The sequence below is a fragment of the Marmota monax genome, unplaced genomic scaffold (genome assembly GCF_021218885.2).
Source record: "Marmota monax isolate L192 unplaced genomic scaffold, Marmota_monax_Labrador192_F-V1.1 WCK01_AAM20220418_F8-fsc00014, whole genome shotgun sequence".
Classification (NCBI taxonomy): domain Eukaryota; kingdom Metazoa; phylum Chordata; class Mammalia; order Rodentia; family Sciuridae; genus Marmota; species Marmota monax.
Genome location: NW_026695222.1, coordinates 28672188 through 28697315, shown reverse-complemented (window position 1 = coordinate 28697315; position 25128 = coordinate 28672188). Strand labels below are relative to the sequence as shown.

General features: G+C 41.4%; 1 protein-coding gene across 2 annotated transcripts; it reads left to right on the top strand.

Annotated features, from left to right (window-relative positions):
- Pfdn4 (prefoldin subunit 4) lies at window positions 1-22599 on the top strand. Of its 2 annotated transcripts, none has more exons than XM_046433951.2 (4): window positions 1-261; window positions 5535-5642; window positions 6423-6563; window positions 8721-9402. In XM_046433951.2, exons 1-4 carry the CDS (start codon window positions 238-240, stop codon window positions 8850-8852), a joined length of 405 nt encoding a protein of 134 aa, XP_046289907.1. In that variant the 5' UTR covers window positions 1-237; the 3' UTR covers window positions 8853-9402. The 2 variants fall into 2 exon arrangements, with proteins under 2 accessions (XP_046289907.1, XP_058431515.1); XM_058575532.1 differs by lacking the exon at window positions 8721-9402 and adding an exon at window positions 22408-22599 and having other exon boundaries at window positions 2-261.
- The last annotated feature ends 2529 nt before the right edge of the window (window positions 22600-25128 follow it).

Below are 25128 nucleotides of genomic sequence, written 5' to 3'. Positions count from 1 at the left end.
GTTCACAGGGCGTTGCCTGTCCCTTTAATTGGCATGTACCAAGTCCTTCCAGGGTTCATCTGCGCCCTGAGTCCCAGCTATGGGGAATTGTGGGTAAGGGATCCTATAGGAAGGAATGTGAAGACTGCGTTGTATTTCAAGCAGCGCTCCGGGCTAGCAGCGAGAGAGTGAGCGCGGGCACGGAGAGACGCGCACCACAGCCGCCCTCCCCGCCGCGCCAGGTGGTGCGGCCCCAAGATGGCGGCCACCATGAAGAAAGCGGTGAGTGCAGCGCTGGGGCGGCGGGCGGCCGGCGCGGCCTGGGCGGGCTAGGGCGAGGGTCGCAGCTCGGGCTCGGTCCTGGGGGCACCCTGGACACCTGGGCCAAAAGCCGGGACCTTCGGGGTCCTAGGCTGCCTCCCCCCGGGGACCGCGGCCCGGCCTTGCGCTGGGTGCGGGAAGCCCGAGGCCCGTTGGCCGCGGCGGGGTGTGCGCGTGCTCGCGTTGGCCCTCCGCAGGCCGCGGGTGGGTGCCCGGGGCCGTGTTCACCGCGAGGAAGCGGAGGCCGGGGAGGCAGGTCGCGGGGCCCGGGAGCGGGAGAGCACAGGCAGCGGTGTCCGGTGCACAGTCCGAGCCCCGGGGTACGGGAGAGCGGAGCAGGTGGTGCACGTGCACAGTCCGAGCCCCGTGAGCGGGAGAGCAGAACCGGCGGTGTCCGGTGCACAGCCCGAGCCCCGGGAGTGGGAGAGTAGAGCTGGCCCGTGCACTGTGGACTGCCTGAGCCCCAAGAGCGGGAAAGCAGGCGGATGCACGGTGGACAGCCCCAGCCCGGGGAGCTGGAGAGCAGAGCTGATCCTTCACTGTAGGCAGCCTGAGTGGTGCCCTTCGCCCTGCAGGGTGAAGCCAAGGGTCTGTTGACGATGGGCTATCATGGCCCAGCGGCCGCGCATCTGTCATCTGCGGTCCTCTTGCGACTCGGGATGGGGACACCTGGACTAAGAGCAGGCTGTAGTCCCGCAGTGACCCTGCTGCTCCAAAGCAGAGCTGGATGTCAGATTTGGTCATTTTATTTTCCCCACAGCTCACTTTCCAAATATTTATCTTAAAAAGGTATATGGTAATTATATATATTTATAGGGCATAGCGTGATATTTCATCACACTGTTTTACTCAAAAGCAAGGTAAACTTCCATTTGGGATTTGTAACTAGCAAGTCTTCCTAGCTATCTAGATAGAAGAAAAAGGAAATCAGGGCGGGGGAGAGGGGAAGTAATAACAGCTAATAAATATTGATGTTTTATTGTGTGCTAGGACAGTTCTTAGCCCATTTCATTTATTATTTATCTTGGTTCACTACTCTTGGGAGATAACTGTTTTTATCCTTATTTGGCAGAAGAGGAAACGGAGGCAAAAGCTAGGATTTAAAGACATTCTTACTCCAGAATCTTTTTAACTGTGAAAGGTGTTTCTTGCTGAGAATCCTCTAGCTGATGGGATTTGTTTTCACTCCACTTTTAAAACTACTTTTAAAATGTACTTCTTTACTCTCCTGCTGTTTAGTATCACATAGTCTATAGCTTCTATGATGCTGTTGGGTTATCCTACCTTGCCCAAGATCAAGGGACACCTAAACCTGGGAGTCAGGATGCATTGCTCACCCTGTGGTCCGTCCCTTATAAATTCTTATTTAGGAACAGAGTAAGGTCTGGGACCCTGGAGATTTCAGGCAGGTATGAAACTGAGGTTCCCTTCCCCTTTGTTTTGTTAAGTTGCATCCTCCCTGGTCATATGGCCTGTAATTCCTTGGAAGACACTGGTTGTGGGTTCATTCCTGTTGTACAGATACGGAAAGTAGTACAGAGACTATGAGAACATTGAGAAAATGGTAGAAGAATGATTTGAACCTTGGACATATTACCAACCTTTTTCCTCTTTCATTCATTGAATACATTTTTTTGAGCATGTGATATGACACAGTCTCAGTTTTAAATGATGTAGATAACAGTGTGGGCATTAAGAAGTTCTTATCCTTGTGTCCTCCCAGTGGGGTGAACTCTTGGGGGAGAGGCAGCCAGTAGTCACACAGGAAGCTGAACTTTCCATCTCTGATGAGAGCTGTGGAGGGAAAGGGCTTGCGAGATGAAGGGAGATCAGAGCACGTGGTTAAATAGTGCCAACAGTGAAGATTTCCACCCCTACACTGTTTATTGTCACCAGCATGGTTATTGCCATTGAGCATCATCTTGTTCATCTTGTCTTTTGCCACCTCCCCCCACCAAATGAAAGCTGGCAGGTATTAATGAGGGCAGGGTTGAGGCTCTCTTGTCACAGTGGCTGGCACATAGGAAGTACTACTAAATAATTGTTAAATTCATGACTGTGTGCTTGAAAGGTGCATGAAAGTACAAAGCAAAAATCACATACAGAGTCTTGGTAGATACCTTTAAAAAGTAAAAACCTACTGAAACTGGCCATTTTCTTTCTGGGGACTCAGCTGTCACTACTCAAACTCAGTGGAGAGCATTATTGAGCATGGTTCACTTCCTCCTAGAATCCCATAAGATAGTAACTCTTAAAGATAAGAGTATAATCAGAGGTTGGGGAATTTTAATTTTCCCTTGAACCCTGAGTAGTCATATTTCTCTTAGGCCTAGCAGGATTTCCTTCTATACCTGCATCTGTTCTTTGTAGTGAGTTTGGCTAAAGAGTGTTCAGGAGGTAAAGTGCTTAGCTATCATTTATTGAACAGTGACTACATCCCCAGTCCCTGTGCTCAGTACTCATTTCATCACCCCTGTAAGGTAGAACTAGCTTCTCATTTTAGAGATGACAAATCTGAGGTGGTGTCAAGAGAACTGAGTAATTTACCTAAAGTTCCTGCTTGGGTGTATTGGCATCCACTGTGACTTTCCTCCACTCTGTGCTGCTTTGAGTACTAGAAAATCGCAACACTGGCAGTAACTACTTTTGGTTTCTCTTAAGGAAGTGTTCCTAACCTTTTGGGATTGTGGATCCCTTTGAAAATCTGTGAAAGCTACCAAGACTGCTTGCTTGGGTGCACATTAATATGCATGCCACTTTGCATACAGTTTCAGGAGTAAATTTACTTCTCAATGTTTTGGACCCCAATTAAGAATTATTCTCTCTCAGCCAGGCACAGTGGCGCACTTCTGTAATCCCAGCAGCTTGGGAGGCTGAGGCAGGAGGATCAGGAATTCAAAGTGAGCCTCAGCAAGTTAGTGAAACCCTGTCTCAAAAAATAAAAATGGGCTGGAGGTGTGGCTCAGTGGTTGAGCACCATGGGTTCAGTCCCTGGAACCAAAAAAAAGCATTACCCTTTCTGCCAAAATGCAGGTTCAGGAAACATAGAAGTGTTCTAGAATAGCATTGTACAACCAGAAGCCACTGCCCCTGGCCATTGAAGGTGTGACTTACCCCTGCTGTGAACCACCCCACAGGGCAGTGTACAGTAACATTGGTACATACCCTTTTGACACACCAGTTGCAGCCCTGAACCCTGGTGGGAGAGCCCCTGTTAGGAGTTGTGCACCAGGGTCTAAGTGCCTACTGGTGCTTGCCTTTTGGTGGGTCTACAGCAGGAAATGTCTGTTTTGAAAAGAGCAGTAACCAAGTTCTCTGCAGCACTTTCACTTTTTTAAGTGTTCAGAAGCCCATGTGCACACGTATATTTGAGTCTGATTCATCATGATTTAGATTCAAATTCAGAAACCATTAGCTTTACTTGTGTCAGGCAGCTCTCCTACGTACTTTTACATGAATTACCCTTTAAAATCCTCATGATAGCAAACACAGCTATAAATACATATGAAGTGTTCTGGAGCTCAATATTTAACTAAAATGGCATAAACTTTTTAGGCAAGCAGGAGCTCTAGGATTCTCTATTCTCTGCGTAGGAGATTGGTAGTTCTAATATAGGGAGAATTACTTAAATGCCAAGACACCTGCTTATAGGTGTTCCTGTGGTTTCTTTAGTATAGCTCCATGTTTCCCACTTTATAAAAACTGTGTGGGGTTGAACACTCAGAAAGCTACACAATAATGATGTAAGGGATTTCTTAGGATGTGCTTGGGATCTGGTGGTGGTCCTAATGCATGTGAAATGGCTTATTGGGAAGAGAGCCTAATAAAAGGGAGGGCTCAATTCTGGTTTCTGCCTTTATATTCTGGCCACTGAGCCGTCCTGCTTGAGACTACAGGTTGACTTTCAAGTACTGGAGAAATAAAAGTTTTATGTTTTATGTCATGGGTCACAAGAGACAAAGGATGGAGTGTGGATATCGTGAACTCATTCCTTTCATCTTTCATTGGCAAAAAAGCTGGTAATCCTTATGAAGCTGCATTTATTATATAGTTATATGATAAACTAAATGTGTTAATAGATATAATAACGTAGCTTCAGTAACAACTATTTTTATACCATACATTGTTAGTCCTTTATAATAAGAGCACCTGTTTATAAAGGAATCTCTAAGGAGAGTCTGGTATTTAATTATTTCTTAATATATAGAGCCCATTTGAGAACCTGATGAAATCCAGGAACTTCCTGCTGCCTCTTCTAAGTATGCAGAAACTCATGTACGCACGTGCACACAAGTATATGCGTATACTTTTGCATTCCAATTCTTAGAGCCCACAGGCATGTCTTGGACTCTTGGGACCAGGCTGCCTTGGTAAAAATCAGACTCCTTTATTTTCTGGCTGTGCGACTTTGGGCCAATTATTTAAATTCTGTGCCAGTTTTTCCACCTGTGAAATAGCAGTGACAATCCCCCTTATTAAGACTGGTTGGAGAATTAGTAGAGATGATCAAATGCCTAGAAAGTTCTTGGTGTATAGTAAGGGCTCAATCAGTGTCAGCTGTTAACTTTAGTACTTTATGCTTTATGACATCCAAGCACTCTTTATTTGCAGATTTAATCACATTATATGCTAAGTTTTTAAATATTAAGCTTTTGGATTTTTATCATTTTATAAACATTTAATCTTTATCATTTTATAGTGAATTGTGCCTTATGAAGACATATAAACAAGCTTCACATTATAATATAATTTTTACTATGTACAGGGTATAGCCATTGAATATCAGTTTGATTAAAAACTAGAGACTCTCATATTTATGATCTTAACAATATGCTTATGCACGTTTTAACTCTATGGGGGAAAAATCTAATATGAGGCATTAACATTATTTGACCACATATTTTTTGCTCCCTGGGTTATTTTGATGAAAGAGTATTCTGCCTTGGGAAAGTCTACTATTGGCCAAAGATGAGCTGTTTCTTTTTTCTGACTTACTAAATGTTGTTTATATTTGGAATGTATAAAAGTTAGGCACTATTTTCTATAATGTTAAAAAATTTATAGATTTATGAACAAATTTTAAGCTCATGGAGCAAAAACTAAGGCATTTGTGATATTCTATACGTTTTATGATTCTGGACTGCATTAGGATAGTTTATTGATATTTTAGTAAAATAAGCTAATCTATAACTTCTTCATTAAAATTCTACAAAAAATTGAAAACTTTTTTTCAGGCTGCAGAAGATGTCAATGTTACTTTTGAAGATCAGCAAAAGATAAACAAATTTGCCCGGAATACAAGTAGAATCACAGAACTAAAGGAAGAAATAGAAGTAAAAAAGGTATTTGTCTTATTTCGGAAAAATAAAAAGTTGTTTATTTTTAAAAGTTGAGCACAGTTAAGTATATCTCTGTGGGCTTTTGTTGTCGGCGACACAGTCTACCCTAAGTAGAAAGTCATTTTTTTTAAGGGATGGGAGAGAACAGAATTGGTGAGGGCCTTGGGTCTAGACTGAGGGTTCAGGAGCAAGTTCTAGATCTGTGTCTGAGGGAACTTGACCAGGGACGAAACTGCTTTTTCTCCACTGATCCCAGAGCCAGCAGCCTCCTTGGTGAGGAGGAACACCGAGCTGCTGCTACAGCAACCCCATGTCCCTGAGGCCTGTGCCCAGCTTCTCCTGCAGCTTTCTCAAAATGTCCAGTTCATGTGCATTCCGTTGGTGGAAATTAAGCTATTATTCCCCCCAGCCCCCATCTCAGCAAGCAAGGCTGAGAAAGGTAGATTTGTTTGGTTTTTTTTTTGTTTGGTTCTTGTGAGAAGGCAGGCTTCACCAGCGGGGAATTGTTTAAAGTGGAAATGTTGAGTGATCTCAGATACCGGCAGTCCACGTAGGGTAGGATGCTCATAGCAGTCTGGAAACATCCAGAGGACGATGTGTTGGCTCCTCAGTGATTCCAGGTGAGGTGTCATCTAAGGGTAAGAGTTTAGTCTTATTTTTAGTGTGGTGATACCTTTGTGAAAGAGCCCCTCAGAAAGTTGGTGTCCCCATATTGAACCTGGCTTTTAGTTCTGTTGGGGAATCTTGAGACATTTTCATTGCTGTTCACTTTTGCACTTATAGAAACAACTCCAAAATTTAGAAGATGCCTGTGATGACATCATGCTTGCAGATGATGACTGCTTAATGATACCTTATCAAATTGGGGATGTTTTCATTAGCCATTCTCAAGAGGAAACACAGGAAATGTTAGAGGAAGCAAAGGTATGTGGGAGTCTTTCCCTGGGTGACAAGGTCTAATTCTTAAATTAGGACTTACATCACTTTAAAGAACGTGTAATTTTGGATGGAGGAAAATAATGGATGTTAAGTAACATTAAGGGTTGTTATACCGTCCCAGGCAGGCTCTCAATGCTTTGCCAGCGTAATTTTACTTAATCTTAATGATGATCCATTTTTATCCCAATTTGGAAGAAAAATAGAGGCTTGGAGAGGTTACAGTACTTATTCATAGTGACATGTAAACAGTGGTCTTCTGACACTGGAATCTTCTCCTAACTGAAAGTATTTAGAAAGTACAGCACATTTTAAAGCACAAAAGAGAAACTTCCTGTAATCCCACTGTCCAGAGGTGACCATCCATAGGGAACATGCTCATGTATCTTGTTCTTTTCCTCATTCTCTGTGTAGTTTTGCTCCACACTTTGGTTACTCACCTAGCACATGTTCATTGGGAACCTTCTTGGACTCAGGCAGACTTGTGTCATTTTCTATGGCTTATTTACTACCATCTTTAATACCGTATAGTTGGACATTAATTTAGCTTACTGCTCTTGTTAATATCAACTTGTCTCTGATATTTTGTCATAGTATTGTCATAGTGAGCATTCTTACACATAAATTTTTGTTTACATTTAGAAAATTATTTTGAGGAAATGATCAGAGACCTGTACTGACTGGGCCAGAGTGTGGGCTCTTTAGCACTGCTTGAGACAAGGGTGCATTATGTGCAGTTGCTCACTAACTTGCATGCCCTCTCGGCTGTCGATGAGAAACAGCCACAGAGCTAGCGTGTGAGAAGCCAAGGGCATTCAAACATTTCCTCAACTTTAGCTTTATTAACTTGAATATTACTTAAATTGATAATCTTCCTTATTTATATGCCTAAACAAGCATTAAACCCACATCCAATAAACCTGTGAAAATAAGATGGGTAAATGAATTTTCACGACTGTGCTGCAGTGAAACTTTATAGAAACGAGCTTCAGGCTGGATTGGCCTGTGGGCTGTCATTTGGTCCACCCCATCTTAGAGCAGAGGATTTTGAGGAAAGGGGGATATGATGGACTTGTAATTTAAAAATAATCTTCTAGTCTTATTTGGTTGATTGGATTTTCTGATATGGAAATTTTCTCTTTTTTAATAGGTACATGTCTTGTTTCTATTTCTGTGTGTGTGTGTGTGTGTGTGTGTGTGTTACTGGGAATCAAATCCAGGGATGTTGTACCACTAAGCTACAACCCCAGGCTTTTTTATTTTGAGAGGGTCTCCCTAAGTTGCCTAGGCTGGTCTCAAACTCTTGATCCTCCTGCTGCAGCCTCCCAGGTTGCTGAAATTAGGGACATGGCCACTGCATCTGGCTATTTCTAGTTTTTGTCTTGTAATAATTGCTCTCAAACTTTTAGCAGTCTTTAGAATTAGAATCTCCCATGGATTTGTTAAAAATTGATGTTGTTGAGCCCAACACAAAGAAATTCTAACTCATGAGACCTGGGGTAAGGCCTTAGAATTTGTATTTTTAATAATTCCAGGTGATTTTTGCCCCAATACTGGGCAGAGGGCCACACTTTGAGAACCATTGGCTAGACTTCTAAAAGAATAACATTGCTAAAACTAAGTGTTTGTCTTTGCTCCTGAGGTTAACATGTTAATGGGTATGCCATCTGTGGGAAAAATGGCTGTGTCTTGCTCTTCTCTTCCAAAGTTTAGCCCTAGAGGCTTCATAGTGAAAACTGCCAGATTTTGACTATAGGCTGTTATTCTTAACTATTGGTGATTTTGTGTGTTTTGATGGGACAGGTTGTGTTAGAAGGCAGGCAAATTCATGGTACATGTTTACAGAAGTCTTTGTATGTACTTCTTTCTTTATTAGGCTATGGTAATTTAAGAATTAATTTTCTTTTAGCTGCTTCAGTTTTTAGACTAGCAAAGCCGAGAAACAGTCATGACTTATTCTGTGATTAAATAAGTATGGGCCTGAATTAGACTTTTGTCTCAGATCTAATTATCAGTGTCATTTAGCTGCATGTCCAAGTTTAGAAAGTTCTTGACCTGAAATTCTTTCCAAATATTATTTCAGACACAGATGCTCTGAAACCAGCCAACTGAATAGAATTAATTTAAACTATTTTTTTTTTCCAGAAAAATTTGCAAGAAGAAATTGACGCCTTAGAATCCAGAGTGGAATCAATTCAGCGGGTGTTAGCAGATTTGAAAGTTCAGTTATATGCAAAATTTGGCAGCAACATAAATCTTGAAGCTGATGAAAGTTAAACATTTTATAATACTTTTTTTATTTGTTTAATAAACCTGAATATTGTTTAAAATGATAATTTCCCTTCTTCAAATGATATGGAAAGGAAAATTTTCTCTTTTTAAACTTTTCATTTATTTAATGGAAACTTGCCTATTTTCACATGTCGTGCTTATTTATTTTATATTTTTGAAAAAGACAGTATTCATCTATGTATTTTGCATAACTGTTATATCAAGTTTAGGGGCTTTATGTCATGTTATTAAAATCAGTTAAGCAACCGTCTATGTTTCTATATTATTTAGAATACTTGTTGCAGTTTTCATTGATAAAATTTAAGTTGTGTCCCCTTTATGAATCTGACATCAGTTGCTCTCCGAGGAAGGTGGAAACCACAAAAAGATGGGCAGTCTTGCACTTGCTTGCTCAGTTCACAGTGAAAACTTTGTCATTTGCTGCAAAAAATGTGTACATAAATATATGTAATAGACATAGTTAAACATATATCAAACATACTTTTTACATATATCACTATCATAGATGTTGCTAAATAAAGGGGTAATGTCCAGACATGTGAGGCATGTCAAACTTGTTTTGGTCTTGGTGATTGAACTCAGGTGCAATCAACCCCTGAGCCATACGCCCCAGCCTTTTTATTTTTTTATTTTGAGACAGGGTCTTGCTAAGTTGCTGAGGCTGGCCTTGAATTTGGGATCCCTTGTCTCAGCCTCCTGAGCTGTTGGAATTACAGGTGTGCACCACTGCACCTGGCCATGTCAATCTTCATATAAATGTAGAGCAAACAACAGAAGAACAAAGAATATTTTAGAAACCAAGAGATGTATGTCTGTAGAGAAAAAGTTTAATTTTTTGAAATTATAAATTTTAGGCTTATAATTTCAGTGCTTTGTAATTAATTGGGGGTATATATTGACAATGATGCAGAAAATGAGCAGCTGTATATTTAAAAGTACGACAGATTTTTAAATAAAGAGAATTTGCCTTCCATTCTTTCCCCAAAAGGACACATTTGGGAATTTAGAAGACCTAAGTATACCATCCTTCCCAGCAGATGGCACTGATAAGCCAAGATACCAAGGGAAGTGTTGTAATATAAAGATGATAATTTTTTAGGGTTTAAGATTCATAATTTTAGAAGAAATATTTTTTCCTCTTCAAAGCTATACATATTGCAAATATATATTTCTGGTTAAATGTTTATAAACATTAATTCAAGCTTAAAGATAGAGGAATATGTGATTTCTAAAATTCTTAATATGAAGACAGACTTAAGATTGCTGCAAAATCTCCAGCAGTGATATTCAGATTCTAGAAAATAATTCTCATGGCGATATTTCTTCTTGAATGCTTTTGGCTAATGTTCAGTTAGATTGAGGCTGGAGTAGTCAGATTGCCACAGGAAGTGGAGAACATGCCCAAGTTAAAATAATTTGAGAAAACTGAAGTCAGGATCACAATGGTAGAGGGGGACCCTCAGAGGCCAGGTTAGCGAGCACCTGCCTCTCCCCTTCTGGAACCCAGGAAAAGGCTATCTTCATTAGGGAGGAACGTAGCCACCTGTGACCTGCAGTGATGGGGAATGAGAACCCTAACCTCATTCTCCCTCTGGAGTCCAACTGGGCCCCACCATTGGCTAAACCCAACCAGAATCCAGAGATGGCCCATAAAAGTCATTAATGATACAGGTGGTGAATGGGTGGATCTGGAAGTGCAAATGGTGGATCTGGCAGAGGAGGGCAACTCTGTTTGCCCATTTATAAATTTTGATGACAGCTCATCTGACTTACGTGCTTGGAACTGGAATTATGCACCTGGCTGAAATTTTTTGTCTTGCATGTTACCAAGTAAAGCTAAAAAAATCTAACATCAGTGGGAATAGAAAGGTTATAGTATGCCCATTAAATTTGTTTTCCTCCATTTACCTGTGGAATTTCAGCATATCAGGAGTACTGGTTCAATTCATTTCTAAAGTTGCCCATAGCCCTCTCCTACATTTGTAGTTATACCACTGGACTAGATGAAGACTGTAAACATTGGGCTCCAGCCAGTAGTCACCATGTAGACGTTTTGATCTAGATTTATCACTGGTATTTGTTTTAAGGCAAGAATTCTGATTTTTATGTGCAATTTTTAGACAGTGCAATTGCTACCTTTTCAAAAGCAGCACAGGCTAAACAAAAGGTTTGTAAGACAGATTTGACCCCCTGGCTGCCAGTTTGGAAACTCAGGTGCGCGATATGATATGTGAAGTCCAGGCTTTTGATAGGAACAAGATGAGAAATAATTAGCTCTGTACTGAAATTTCCTGTTAGGCTGTGCTGCAGACTTTACTGCTCGAAGCTGTTCATCTCTTTCCATCTCCACAACGGCTGTTACCTTTTCCAAGGCTTGAAAGCTATAGTCAAAAACAGGATCAGTTAAGGGAGGGAGGAGATGGGGGTTTTGACAGCTGGAGGCCAGGGTAGTCTCTACAGGGTTTGGAAGGTAACATGCATGACCAGAACAGTATTTTAAAATAATGTGGCAGTTGCTAGGTAGGTTTCACCTCACAGAGGTGGAGATGGAGATAACCTGATGTCCCTGCACCTTCCTTGGTGCATCGAGTCAGCTGGCAGAAGAAAGGGAGGGTTGGGACTCAGAGGTGGCTAAATAGAAGTATTGATAGTAACAGATGCTGAAGGGAACAGAAAGCCAAAGAGAACTTGATTTTGAGCATAGGTGAAATTATAGCCTACACTTTTCTTTTTCTTAATTTTTTTTTAAATTGAATTTTTGGCCACAATAAAATTCAGAGCACTCACATAAAAATTCATAGTTTTGGAACATTGAAACCATATTTCCAAATGGCAGTCTTCGGCTGCTTGTCCATTAGACAAAATAGGTGTCTCAGGTCATCCTGGTCCACACTGAGCCCATGGTGCTCATTTTTGTGGCCTGCCTAACAACTGTCCTCATTTGGCTTTATGAGCCCTGGTACCCTGCTGGTGCTGTCAACAAACAAAGGTCAGGGGTGTCTGGTTTGCAGTGGGCACAGAGGGGCTGGGGAAGGGGAGGGGAGGAGGAGCATGAGCATGGTCTTGGATGCCTGGAATTGCTAGGGCATTGACCATGTGGAGACTTAACTGGCCATTCGGATGGTGCCTTGAGATTTAGGGTATGTGGGCTGGGGAGGTATATTTGAGAATAATTTCTCTTAACATTTAAAGCACACAAAAATCACCCGGAGACCTTTTAAAAATGTAAGTTCTGGTTCAGTGTGTTGGGCTAGGACCTCAGGCTGCATTTGTAAGGGACTCACTAATGATGGTGGCTGATCCAGGGGCTGTGCCCTGAGCAGCTGAGGTGGCTTTTTCCAGGAGAGACTGGAACTTAGAAAAAGTGCTGGTGGGAGGAAAAAGAGCTGGCAAAGGAGAGAGATGCAAGAGTGTAGGGTCCTAGGGGCCAAAGCCAGAGGGTTGAAGCAGGAGGTAGTGAGGACAATGCCCAGTGCTCCAGTGGCCTACAAGAGCTTGCTGATCCCTGCCAACCACCCCAACCTCACCCACCCCAGAAATATTGATTCCCTCCCCTCAGACACCAGAGCTGCATAGGCAGTGATTCTCAAGGGGCTACTGGATGTTTTGAAAAAGCCTTCCATGTGATGTGACTATCGTCAAGTGCAAAGGCTTGCAATCCATTAAAGCAGCTGGTCTAGTTTGGTGGATCTCAGGGTGGACTCAGGGCCAGCACCATGGGCAGCACCTGGGATCCTAGGAAGGGTGAGAGTCTCACAGGACTAAACCTTGGAAAAACTTCTCCATCAAATGATGGATGATGGCTGATGGACCTGGTCTTTTAAAGCTACACAGCATGGGAACTCTGGGAGCAGGTGGAGTGTTTTCACAGCAGCCTGATTTCAGCGTGTCCCCCAAAGTTCATGCATTGGAACGGAACTTTGTTCTGTTAATCCCCAATGTGACAGTGCTGAGAGGTGAGGCAGGATTGGGTCAGAGGACTCTGTCCTCAGGCATGGGCCGTTATGACTGCAGGTGGATTCGTTACTGAGAACTGTTTGTCATAAATTGAGCCCTTCGAGCTAACCCTTGCCAGCTCTTGGCCTTCCACCTTCTACCATGGGATGTCTCAGTGAAGCCTTTGAGGGCCAGATGGCATTTGTGCAGTCTGGACCGTGCGTCCTGTTGTGGGAGTTGAATCAAGTGACTTTCCGTTTCCCTGAATGTGTCATCACGTTATGGTCTCCATGGACGCCCAGTGTCTTTGTTTCCAGAGCTTCTTCCTCAAAGGCAAATATTAAAAAGTGCATTTTATAACTGCAGACCTATCATGACAAACATTGCCCAGGCTGGATTACATTCTTTTTTCCTTCCTGATTTTAAAAGAAATTAAAGATTTCATGGCCCACAGGTGCCCTGCTCTTAGGCACTTGGCCATGGTCTTGTGTTAATGCAGTTGGAATGTCAGGTGACAGGAGGCCGTGGGTGTCTATGGGTTGTGGGGGGTGGGTCTGTGATTGAAAAATAGAACTCAGGGCAGCCTTCTTCCTTGATGAGAAGAGATCCTACTTCTCTTGTTCCTTTTAAAAACAGCCATAGATAAAAGATTCAGCCATCGACATAAAATGGCATTTGGGTTCAAACGATAGTGAAGAGTTTTTGACTTAATGAAAAATTATAAAACAACTGGGGGGGGGTCAGGGCGGAGAGAGAGTGTGATTCATGGAAATGATGTTTTGTGCAATTTCTATCTGTTTTTGAAGGGGGGTTGAGGAGAGGAATCAATGAAATGCTACAAAATGCTAGCGTTTAAACAGGCCCTGATGTAAATTATGAGTCCTGCTTTCTAGCTTTGAGCAGAAAGCACAGCTCAAACTGTCGTCTATGGCAGCCAGCTGACTACTGGGGACGGTGGCATCCACTGTGGCCGAGAATCCGAGTTTCCTTGAAAGTGTTAAATTACCTGTTTGCCTGCTATCGGAATCATTCTGGAAGCCCTTTGAAAAAGCACTGAAGAAAAAAATATCCCTCCAAGAACATAGATGGTATTTGGCCACAGGGTTTAAATAGCACTTAGCTACTGACTGGTGCTTGTAACTTTTATGGAAGTCTTTAAAGGCAGGCAAACACGCATGAACCAGGGACTAGAGGAGCACATAGAGCAAGTTCTAGATGTTAAATGGGACACACCAGGGTGCTTAGACATCTTCCTTCTGTGTGCTTAATGACAGTTGTGTGCCAGGCAGGACAATGAGGAAGTGTAAAATATGGGTTAATTTTGGCATCGCAGCTGCTATTAACACAAAACCAAGATAACACACCTCCCTGTTCTGTCAAGATTGAGGGTGTGATTGCTTCGAAGACCAAGTAATATGAGGAAAGCGAATAAGAAACCAACAGGAAAGCCAATGTCAATGCAAAGAAAACGGGTCAAACCACTACATAATTATCTGATGCCTTCTGCCCTTGCAAAATGATTCCTTTAAAATCAGAAAAGAAGAATGAATATAATCCAGCCTGGTTTGTGCATGTCTTTATAGCTCAGCAGTCATAAAATGCACTTTTTAATATTTACCTTTGGAGGAAGAGGCTGTGGAAGCCAAAACACTGAGCGTCCCTGGAGATCATAACGTGGTGATGCATTCAGGGTAACTGAAGGTCACTTAAATTCAATGCCTACAATAGGACTCATGGACAAAACTGCACAAATGCCATCTGGCCCTTGAGGGTCTCCCTGCAATATCCCATGGCAGAAGGTGTTCAGACCAGAACGCCGTGCCCCACCCAGTGCCTCACCCACTCATCAAGAATGAACGAAGCAGGCTGGAAGAGTAGCAGCTGCCCAATTTCACAGTGACAGAACTCTCTAGGGCATCAGTTTATACCCACCCCACTATCTTCTCAACGATGAAGTCACTGGCTTTTATGGACTTTCATTTTTTGCTTATTAATAGCATAGTTGTTAGAGCACTTGGGAGTTGGGGAGATGGTGGTGACAGACAAGGATGTGCCCCACCAAAAGAAGGAAATGGCCTCTTTGCTTCAGCCAGCTGTCACCATGTTGGAGCATGTGCCGGAGTCACCAAGCCTTCCTGTAGCTCAGGGAAGTCGGAAATCTAAATTTCTTTCAGTGTGACATCTCCTGGTTTTTAAAGGTTGCAAATCATTTAAAGATTTAAAAGACATTAAGGAAAACAGAACAAGAAGGGACAAATGACAAACATCTGCTAACTCCAGTTCACAGGCCACCAACTCATAGCTAATTCAGAAGGGAGCAGGAACATCTGTAGGATCAATGAGGGCTGACGAAAGCCCTGTAATTAACAGTAAAGAAGAAAATCTTTCATTTGGAATTTTAACCAAATATGGCTCTTCCGCAACGTGCTCCCTCTCTTCAATCTGAAGGAAGCATGCCCTTCCTTAACGGAAAGGAAAGCAAATACACCCGTGTCAGGGATTTAAAAAAAAACAAAACAACAACTTATTTCTTACAACATCAATAAACTGTTAAATGTGGTTTTTAGTTGATGTCCTGCTTCATTACTATAATGGGCTAAAAGAGATTCCAGAACATTCCTCAAAAGGAAAGGAGTGTGAACTTTCCTCAGTAGATGAAAAAACGGTAGTGGACAGATTTTTTTTTTTTTAATAACAGTCAAGAAAACATCTAAACAAACTTAAATACCACAGAGAGAGTTTGCCAATAAGTCCATAAAGTGAAGGGTTATTAACCTCAAGACAGAGCTGCTGTTGGGACCACAGCAAAACCATCTGCCAGGCACCAGTTTTTATTGACACTTCAGGGTAAACTAATAAAATTCTCCATTTCAATTAAATTTTGTGCTCTTTCTTTCTCAAATGCTGCAAACTGGCATTTAACCACAGTGGCCCCCTTTTCCCTCCAAGTTCCCCCTGGCCCAGGAAGCAGAGCCAATGGCATGTTCTAGTGTTTTCCTCATTCTGGCAGGGGAGGCTGTGAGATGTCATGCTGGGGATGGGGGAAAGGTTCCAGCCATCTGGCTGCTGCAGGTGAGCTTGTATAGGTGTCAAAGGCAGCTCTGCCGCTGTGTACCCCTGAGCTTCTTAGAGGCTCTTGGAATCCTGTTGGAGCCAACAGGGATCTTGGAAAATTACAATATAGTTTTCATAGACTGGAGAATGGAGGCCCGGAATGGCTGATTCCATCAGGGTCAAAGGGCAAAACAGTGAAATCCCATTCCACGCCTTTCTCTCTCTCTTCTTGTGTGCTTGCTTTGCTGAAGTCAGCTGGGGAGGCCCGTGTGAAAGAACTGAAGGAGCCCATCCACTTGCTGCCATTGTGGAATGGTGGCCCTCAGTCCCATCACCCTGGATGGAGTGAATCTTGCTGATCACCACACAAATGAGCTTCCACTTGGATCCTCCAGATGTGCCCGATGCCCTGGACATCTGGAGTGCATCTTTGCAGAATATCCCCCTCCAGAGGTGTCCAGCTACATGGTTCATAGATCCCCAGCACACAAATCTGTGAGGTAATCCACATGTGTGATTTCAGCTGCTACATTTTGGAGAGATTTGTTACACAGCAATAGCAATAGTTGATCTGATTCTTTTTTATTCTTTTAAATATTTTTTTAGTTGTAGATGGGCACAATACCTTTATTTTGTTTATTTAGTTTTATATGGTACTGGGGATTGAACCCAGGGCTTCACACATGCTAGGCAAATGCTCTACCACTGAGCTACAACCCCAGCCTGGTTGATCCAATTCTCGACTCCCGTGCTAGTGTTCTCTGCCTGACGTCTGCCATTGTAGTCTTTGTAGATATCTTTTGGATTACTTTGTCCACATCATATTAATAACCACTGGCAGGATGCTGTGCTGGGTGACATCCAGGATACAAAGATGATAGCTGTCCTTAGTCTCACAGTCCTTGGCTTCAGTACTAGAACTACATTTTAAAGTGGCTGTCTTGGTGGGATGTAAAAGGGCTTCCACATAAGACTGGATTCCTCTCTGGGACAATGAGCAGAAGAGTGTCTACAGGGTTGGATCATAAATGAGAAACACTTCCGTGAGCTGCATGTTTTTGTTAGAAGAATAAAACCAGATCCTTTCCCCCTGCACAAAAGTCAACTGAAAGTTGATCAAAGACCTAGGAATTAGACCAGAAACTCCACCGCAACTGCTAGAAGAAAACATAGTCAATACTTCAACATATAGGCACAGGCACTGATTTTCCTAAAAAAGACCTTAAAGCTAGAGAAATAAAACCAAAAATCAATAAGTGGGATGGCATCAAATTAAAAAGCTTTTTCAAAGCAAAGAAAACCATTCAGAGTATGAAGAGAGTCTACAGAATGGGAAAAGATCTCTACCAGGTACTCCTCTGACAGAATATATAAAGAACTCAGAAAACTTAACACCAAAGCAAAACAAAACAAAGCAAAAAACAAAAACAATTAACCCAGTCCAAAAATGGGCAAAAGAACCAATTTCTCAAAGAAAGAAATACAAATGGCCAACAAACATAGGAAAAAAAATATCCAACATCCCTAGCAATCAGGGAGATGCAACCCAAAACTACATTTAAATTTCATTTCACTTCAAGAATACAATTAACAATAAAGGCTGATGGGGATATAGGGAAAAGTTATATTTCATCCATTTTTGATGGGACTGTAAATTAGTAAACCACTTTGGAAAGCTTATAGGGATTTCTCAAGAGACTAGGAATAGAAGAACCACAACATGACCCAGCTTTCCCACTCCTTGGCATTTATCTAAAAGAACTGAAATAAGCATATGATAGTGATACAGGCACATTAATGTTTATAGCAGTGTAATTCACAATAGCTAAGTTATGGATCTAGGCCAGGTACCTGTTAACAGATGAATGGATAAAGAAAGTTTCTTTCTCAATGGAGATTGGCTCAGTCATAGAGAGGAACAAAATTATGGCATTTGCTGACAAATGGATAGAACTAGAGAACATCCTGCTAAGTGAAATAAGCCAGATGCAGAAAGTCAAAGGTTGAACGTTTTTTCCCTCATATGTGAAAGCTAGAGATAAATAAGGAGAAAAAGGGGGAAGGAAATCCAATGAAAATTAAAGGAAAACCAGTGGAGTAGGGGAAGGGTAACTGAAGGGAGGAAGGAGGGAAGGGAAAGGGAGGAACCACAGAATAAAACAGACCAAGTCATGTTATATAAATATATGAATATACCACAGTGTTTTCCACCTTTATACACATAAACAATTAAAAAAACTAAATAGAAAGAAGACTGGTAGAGTAGAGGAAGGGGAGCAGGAGGAGGGAGAAAGGGAGGGAAGGAGGAAGTACTGGGAATGGAAGTGTATTCCATGCATGTGTCAATATGTCAAAATGAACCTCACTAATATGTATAGCTATGAGGCACTAATAAAAACATTTTTTTAAAAAAATCAGGATTTGCTAATCAAATTATCCAGATGCATGGAAAAAGGGATCTCATTTAAATAGAAGGGATGGTGGAATGAGATGGTCATCATATGACTGCACATATGGTGTGACGTTACCTCATGTACAATCATAGAAATGTAAAGTTGTGCTGCAGTTGTGTCTAATGAATCAAAATTAAAAAAAAAATAGAAGGGAGACCAGTGAGGTAGAAGAAGGGGGTCAGGGAGGAAGAGGGAGGGCAAGGAAGTGTACTGGGGATAGAAATTGATCAGATTATGTTATATGCAGTCTGAATATGCCACAATGAAACCCACTCTTCTGTATATTTATTATGCACCCATAAAAAATTATTCAGCTGAACAAAAAGAGAAAGGGACACTTCAACAGGCAGTACTTCCTGTGCGCCAAGCACTTTATGAATCTTGACTCATTCAGTTCACAGTTTTATGAGGACAGCATCACCTCTGTTTTATGGGCAGGGAAATTGAGTCATAGAGATTTAAAAAAGGTGACACTGGTGGAAAGGGACAGAAGGAAGAACCAAATCTGGGGCACTTGAGTTCTAGAGTCTGTGTTTTAATGGCTTTACTCTCCTGATTCTAGAAAAATAAAGACTAATGGCATAACATATACAATGCTTCAGATAATACCCAATACCTATTAATTGCTCAATGGTTGCTATTATTATAAGAGATATGCTTCCATTTTTGCATTGGCTGACAACATTTAAAATTTGATTTGGAGGAAAGCTGATCCAAAGCAATGAGACTGTTTGGGATAGTTCAAGTGAAAAGGCAAGCATTCTAAAAACGATCACTCCTGAAGGCATTAAGACACTCCCTGTTGAATGGGATCTAAGGCAAAAAACCAACCAGCCCAAAATGTCTCCTCAGACTGACTGAAGCCCAGAAGAAAATTCACTGGTGCTCATAACAGGCTTCAGAGACAGGACTGGTGTCCAGGGGTCACATGGTGCCATCCGACTTTACCTCTCTTGCTGTCTGCAGGACAAGGCCACAAGCCACAGCAACTCTATCTGGGCTCTCCTGTCATCCTGCATCATGGAGAAATGATCTCAGTGGCTCCATCTTTATATCCTTTTAGGTACATGCCACAAAAATCAATCAATCAATCAATCAATCAATAAAAATAAAAACCTTCCTCCTGGAGCTTAAAAAAAATAAAAAAACAAAAACTAGAGGTTTGTCGATTGAACCAGCTTAGATCCCATCTCTGCCTGTCAGTGGATGATCTCCCAGGCCTGGGTCATGAGCTCTATTCCTGGAGCTGTGAGTGGAGTCACAGTGGATGACTCCAGGAATGGGGACACTATCCAAGGTCCTGGGAAACAGTGAACACTCACCAAGAATGAAAAAGCCTGGAAACGTCTACATATTCAATGACCAGTTCATTTCAGATGGAGAGAACATTCATGAGTCTTGCAGCATTTTGGCCCTTCTTGCATCCTGTGGTTCTTTTACCATTGTGTTTAGGATTCTGCTTTCTCATCTGACTCTACAGTTACAATTTTATTCTAGCAGGTCCTTTTTCACGTATCTGCGTGAGAAGAATCTACTACTTTCCCGAGAAAGTGTCTATTTCAAAAATGAAGACTTAATAATGATCTCTTTAGTTTTCTTGTTTAACCTCTTACAGTGCCTTCCAGCTTCCCCTCTTCCTAAGTTTATATTTTATCTCATTTGAAACAAGTGGAAAATGAGATCAATTCTTGGCACCCAATGGAGATGAATACCTAGAGAAATTACATCATTCGGGAAACTCAATGAATGAATATGAATGACCACACCACACTTCAGCTTCCCACAACCGGATTCACAGTTGAAGGCTTTGCACGGTTGACAATGTGGATGTCACACGAGAGGTTCAGTTGCAATTTGTATTAGTTATCTATGGCTGTATAGCAAATCGCCCTGAAATCTAGTAGCTGGAAACAGCCAAGATTTACTGACGCACAGATTCTCTAGGTGGAGAATGTGGGAGCAGCTCAGCTGGATACCTGTAGCTTAGTCTCTCATGAGGCTGTAACCAAGGTGTCTGCCAGGAGCAAGGTCATCACAAGGCTTAACAGGGGGATGGTCTGATTCAGAGCTCACTTAGAGGCCACTGTCAGATCTCAGAAGAACCACATCCAAACTCAATTGCATTAGGTTCTCAACTGCTCTGTCTCTAGGGATGTCATGTCCCTAGAGACAGAGAGAGACCAAAGTGAAAACCACAGAATATCTGTCACTAGATCTCATCTTGAGATGTTCTGTTTGTGAGAAGCAAGCCAATAAGTCCAGCCCTCAAGCCAGGGGATGGGATAACCCAAAGAGAGAAATTCCAGGGAATCAGAAGCAGGACATGGAGACCCATCTCAGAAGCCTGCCCAGTCACATCTCTATAAGAGGTCTCTACTATTGGAGAGTATAGGCATTTATTTTTCAAAACTGGATTGGTATCTTTCCTGCCTAGCTAATATCTTAGACTCTGTGGAAACAATGCCAGCTTAATTATTGACTTAATTGAAAAAGCCTTTTAACATTTGGTGACTCCTGGTTATAGTTGGGATTGGAAAAAAAGACACACAGCTATGAATTCACCAAATGAAGAAATGATTTCAGTTTTGTGAAGTCTGCTTTACAGTTCTGCTCATAGGAAACATCTAGAAGACAAATGGAAAGGAAGCAACTTGGACACACTCAAAAGCATTAACAAAGGGGGTGTGTTTCCAAAAAGACTGTTGTGTTTACTGTTACAGAAAATTGTAGAGCCGAAGCTGCTTCAAAATGGACAGATATTTGGCAGGTCTGCCATTGGTCACTCTGACATGCTACCATGATTCATTTCTATTCAGTCTGACTTTCCTAGAAAAGGAGAGAAATAGCGATCAGAAAGTTATTCATTCCTTTTTATGTTTTGGAGTAGAAGAAAATGTGTACCTCTTTCTGAAGATATGTGTGTGTGTGTGTGTGTGTGTGTGTGCCTACAATCTTTCCTTTCCACTGAGGTTACTTATTAGGCACATGGAAATAATGGAATTAAATTTCCTCCTTTTCTTGTGCTACAAACCTTTATAAAGGTTGCTATAAATGTCATAACTACTTTGTTTCATGAAAAGCAATTTTCCTGTCAGTCTGATCTGTTCCTTGGAGATACCATATTATTAGTCTATGATGATTTCTTTAAAGTGCATCAAAGTATATGCTCCCGTGTCTTTTATCTTTGCACTACCTTACCGTGGATTTTTTTCACTAACTTCAAGGCTCATTTCTAAGTCACTAATTATTCATAAAGGCTGGCGAGATTGCTTTATTTTATCCTCCTAATGAAATGCATTAAAGTTTAAGGAAAACCGTTAACAGAGCTTAAAATGCCAAAAAGAGCTTAGGAAATGAAAAGTCATTTCCAGCTAAAATGTGAATCCAAAAAAAAAAAAAAAAAAAGCCCTGCAGCTAAAGGCAGACCATGCTTAGAAATGGTGACATGGTGGTGAGGCAGCTAGAGAGGTAGGTAGAGGGGCAAGGAAGAGCCCAAGGTGGGCTCTCAGGGCTTCCTCATCACCACCATTCACAAGATGCACAAAAAAGTCATCCTGGAGGTAATGGACAGGGCAGGAAGACGAGAGCCAACACAGGGCTCTTAGAGCAAATTGCCCAGACTCTACTTTATCATCAATGTCTCTGAGGTCAGGAAGAATATTCCCCAAGAAGGAACAATGCTTAAAAGTTTAAGAAAAAATAGAGTAGGGGAAGGGAGTCCAGGGGAGAGGAGGTAAAGGAGAAGCACTGGGGACTGAAATGGAGCAAGCTGTATTATATGCATGTAAAAATGTGTCAGAATGAACAACGCCGCTAACTATGGATAACTATAAAGCACTAATAAAAACATTTAAAAAAATCTGCTATTTCTAGTTGTATGTCAAGAAATCGTTGGTTCAAGCTCACAAAATGCAATCATCACATATTCTAGTTACTCAAGATTTAACCATAACAATCTTTAAATAACACTTTTAAATAGGACATGAACACTTTGCATTATACAACTTAATGTAATTCATTTAGAGTCCAGGAGAATAACCAATTTTCTTTTCTTTTCTTTCTTTCTCTCTCTCTTTCTTTCTTCTTCTTTTTTTTAGAGACATTGATTGAAGACAAAAAGCAGTAACTGATTGTGTCTTTGGAGGTCAAAGATGAAATGAAGAGAATAAAGTGTAAAGAAGAGAAAGAAGAAAACACATAAAAACACATTTGCACATGAGCACCTATTTCTGAGATTAAATATTTTATGTTCCCCAAATAGTTATCTTCAACAGAGCTGTTCTGATTCAAACAAACACATACAGAGAATTTGTTTGTGTGTGGTTTAGCTGAGCCTGTCTGCAAAATAAACAAGAGACACAGAAATAAGAAATAAGATGAGTGAGATAAACATGCACCTTGTCTTCCTCTTTCTGGATGTTTAGATAGAGTCTTCTTAAACACCCCAAATCTTGGAAGGGTTTTAAGATGCTTTTAGAATCATTTATCTAATTGGACATTCTAGGAATACAATGACTTCTTGAAGAATGAATTAATTCTGAGAAAACTGGAAATTGTTCGTGATTACAATAAATGGGGTTTTCTGCCTCCTTTTGGAATAGATGAGCTCACTGGCTCAGTTCCTGTGCCTATGCATCTTTATCTTTCCTTTAAACCTCCTTCATTATCGCCTTCATTATCTGCTATTTACTAGAGGTAATCACTGCTGTATTAATCACCGCTTGACTAGCCACGTGGGACTGGAAATGAGCCTGCTGGGGAGGGAGAGCCCACAAGTACCAGCCCTGGCTCCAGCTTAGAGTGTGGAAGTCCCTCTTCCCTTGGCTTCCATGAATCCCTCCTCGCATGCAGGTGTTGATGGTGGCCAGAAGTTGCCTGTGTCTGATGCCTGGAGAAGGGGAATTTGAAGACGTGTTTCAGAAAAGATCCTCATTGTGTTTCGGAAAAGATCCTCATCGTTTAATCAGGAAAAACAAACAAACAAACAAAACAAAACAAAACAAAAAAACCCAGTTTTCTTCAAGAGTAAAGCAATACATGTGGTTTGGAAACAAAGGTTCCTTCAGTATTAGGTTCGTCTTTCAAAATTAGCAATGTGAGTTTTTTTTGAAGCTGGCAATTATATTTTGTTTCTAAGAACATAGTTGAATGAAGCCTTATAAAAAGTGTTTGGACTTCAAGTAGCTTGCTGCAGAGTTGCTGGGGACATGGTCAGCAGATAGCTTCCAGCTTCCTGCCCTCAGTTCCTTCAGGATCTGGTTTAGCCACAGCGGGTTTTCTTTTCTTTTCTTTCTTTTTTTTTTTTTGAGGTTTAAGCATTATGAGATTATTCAGGATATTCTTGTACATTTCTGCTTCAGTCCTGGATCCTTCCATTTGTTAAAGGAATTCTAAGTTCTTATAATAGGCAGTTATATTTAGGGACCATAATCTGGGTGGGGAGAGTGCTCATTGTCAGTGGTTTTGGTTATGTTCTAAGTCTTTCCAGTGTTCAGAAATGGGATATTTAGAAATAGGACTACAGCACTGTTACTTTCCTACAGAGGCCAAGAAGTCCAACAGTCTGCCATCTGTGATGGGGAGACCCAGGAGTTCCAGTGATGAAGTTTGAAGGCATGAGAGCTGAAGGGCGGATATTGTAGATTCCAGTGTGAGTCTCTTCAGACTTGAGAGCTAGGCACGCCACGGGCAGGAGAGAATCATCTTCCTGCTTAAGCAAACAGGCAGGGAGCAAACTCTACCTTTTTATTCTAATCAGACTCTCAGGGACTTGGATGTTGCTTTACTTATGTTTACTCATGTTTAGCCAGCTATCTGGATATCCTGTGGCCCAGATAAGTTAACGCACAAAATGAGCCATTGTCTTGTGGTCTGTAAACCGCCTTTGGTTTTACCAGGGAGCTTGTCAGAGACTCAAGTTCTCAGGCTCAAATCCAGACCTATTAGAATTAGAATCTGCACTTTAACAAGATCTCCAGGGAAGAAGTTTGAGAACCACTGATTTCATTTATCCTATCTTGTTCTTTCTCATATGTGTCATGTTAAGTATGTCATCTGCAGTCATTCTTGAATGCCTCTTGTCCTGTTATTATAATAGCAAACATTTTTAATGCCAATGTGCAATTGTGCTTGTTCATATATAGCACCAAGTGCTCTTATAATTATTTAATCCTCAACAACCCTTTATTATATCCATATAATAAAGAAGAAAGTATGGCTAAGAATGATTAAGTGACCTGCCCAAAGTTACATAGTGATGGTAACTTCAGGAGTGAAAAATGGTCAGACTCATACAGTATATTCTTAACTATGAAGAAGATCCCTGGGATCCCCCTAATCTTTCAACATATCAGTTAAATTTTATTTTCTTCAGTCCTTTTGCAGAACTAGCAGTTCCTCCATGACATCTCAGAAGCTGATAATCGTGTCTTTAATAATAATCCAATCAGTCTTTCTAAAACCCCACATTTGTGCACTAACAAGTGCTCGGTTCTACCAGCAAAACACACCTGGAGTGTGGCCACTGTTCATTATGGTGTCCATGGCCACCTGATTAAAGCCACCATTGTCTCTTGGCTGGGATATAGAACAGCCTCCTAATTGTCTTCTGGCCTCTGTCTCCCTGCTCACCCCGCAGCATAGTGCATTAAGAAAATTCATCGTGATATTTAAGAAGTAAATTAAGTAATATTGCCCCCTCTGCTCAAAATCCTCCAATGGCTTCCAACCTCACTTTCAATAAAACCCATACTAGTTACCAAGGCTTACAAAGCCCTAGATCATAGGTAAGAAAGCTACAGGTCAAATCTGACCTGCCA

What these genes read in the sequence shown, in the direction of transcription:
- Pfdn4 (XM_046433951.2), top strand. Translation starts at nt 238, where the DNA reads ATGGCGGCCACCATGAAGAAAGCG. An exon ending in CGGCCACCATGAAGAAAGCG is followed by an intron (nt 262 to 5,534) that starts GTGAGTGCAGCG and finishes ACTTTTTTTCAG; the next exon opens with GCTGCAGAAGATGTCAATGT. An exon ending in AAGAAATAGAAGTAAAAAAG is followed by an intron (nt 5,643 to 6,422) that starts GTATTTGTCTTA and finishes TTGCACTTATAG; the next exon opens with AAACAACTCCAAAATTTAGA.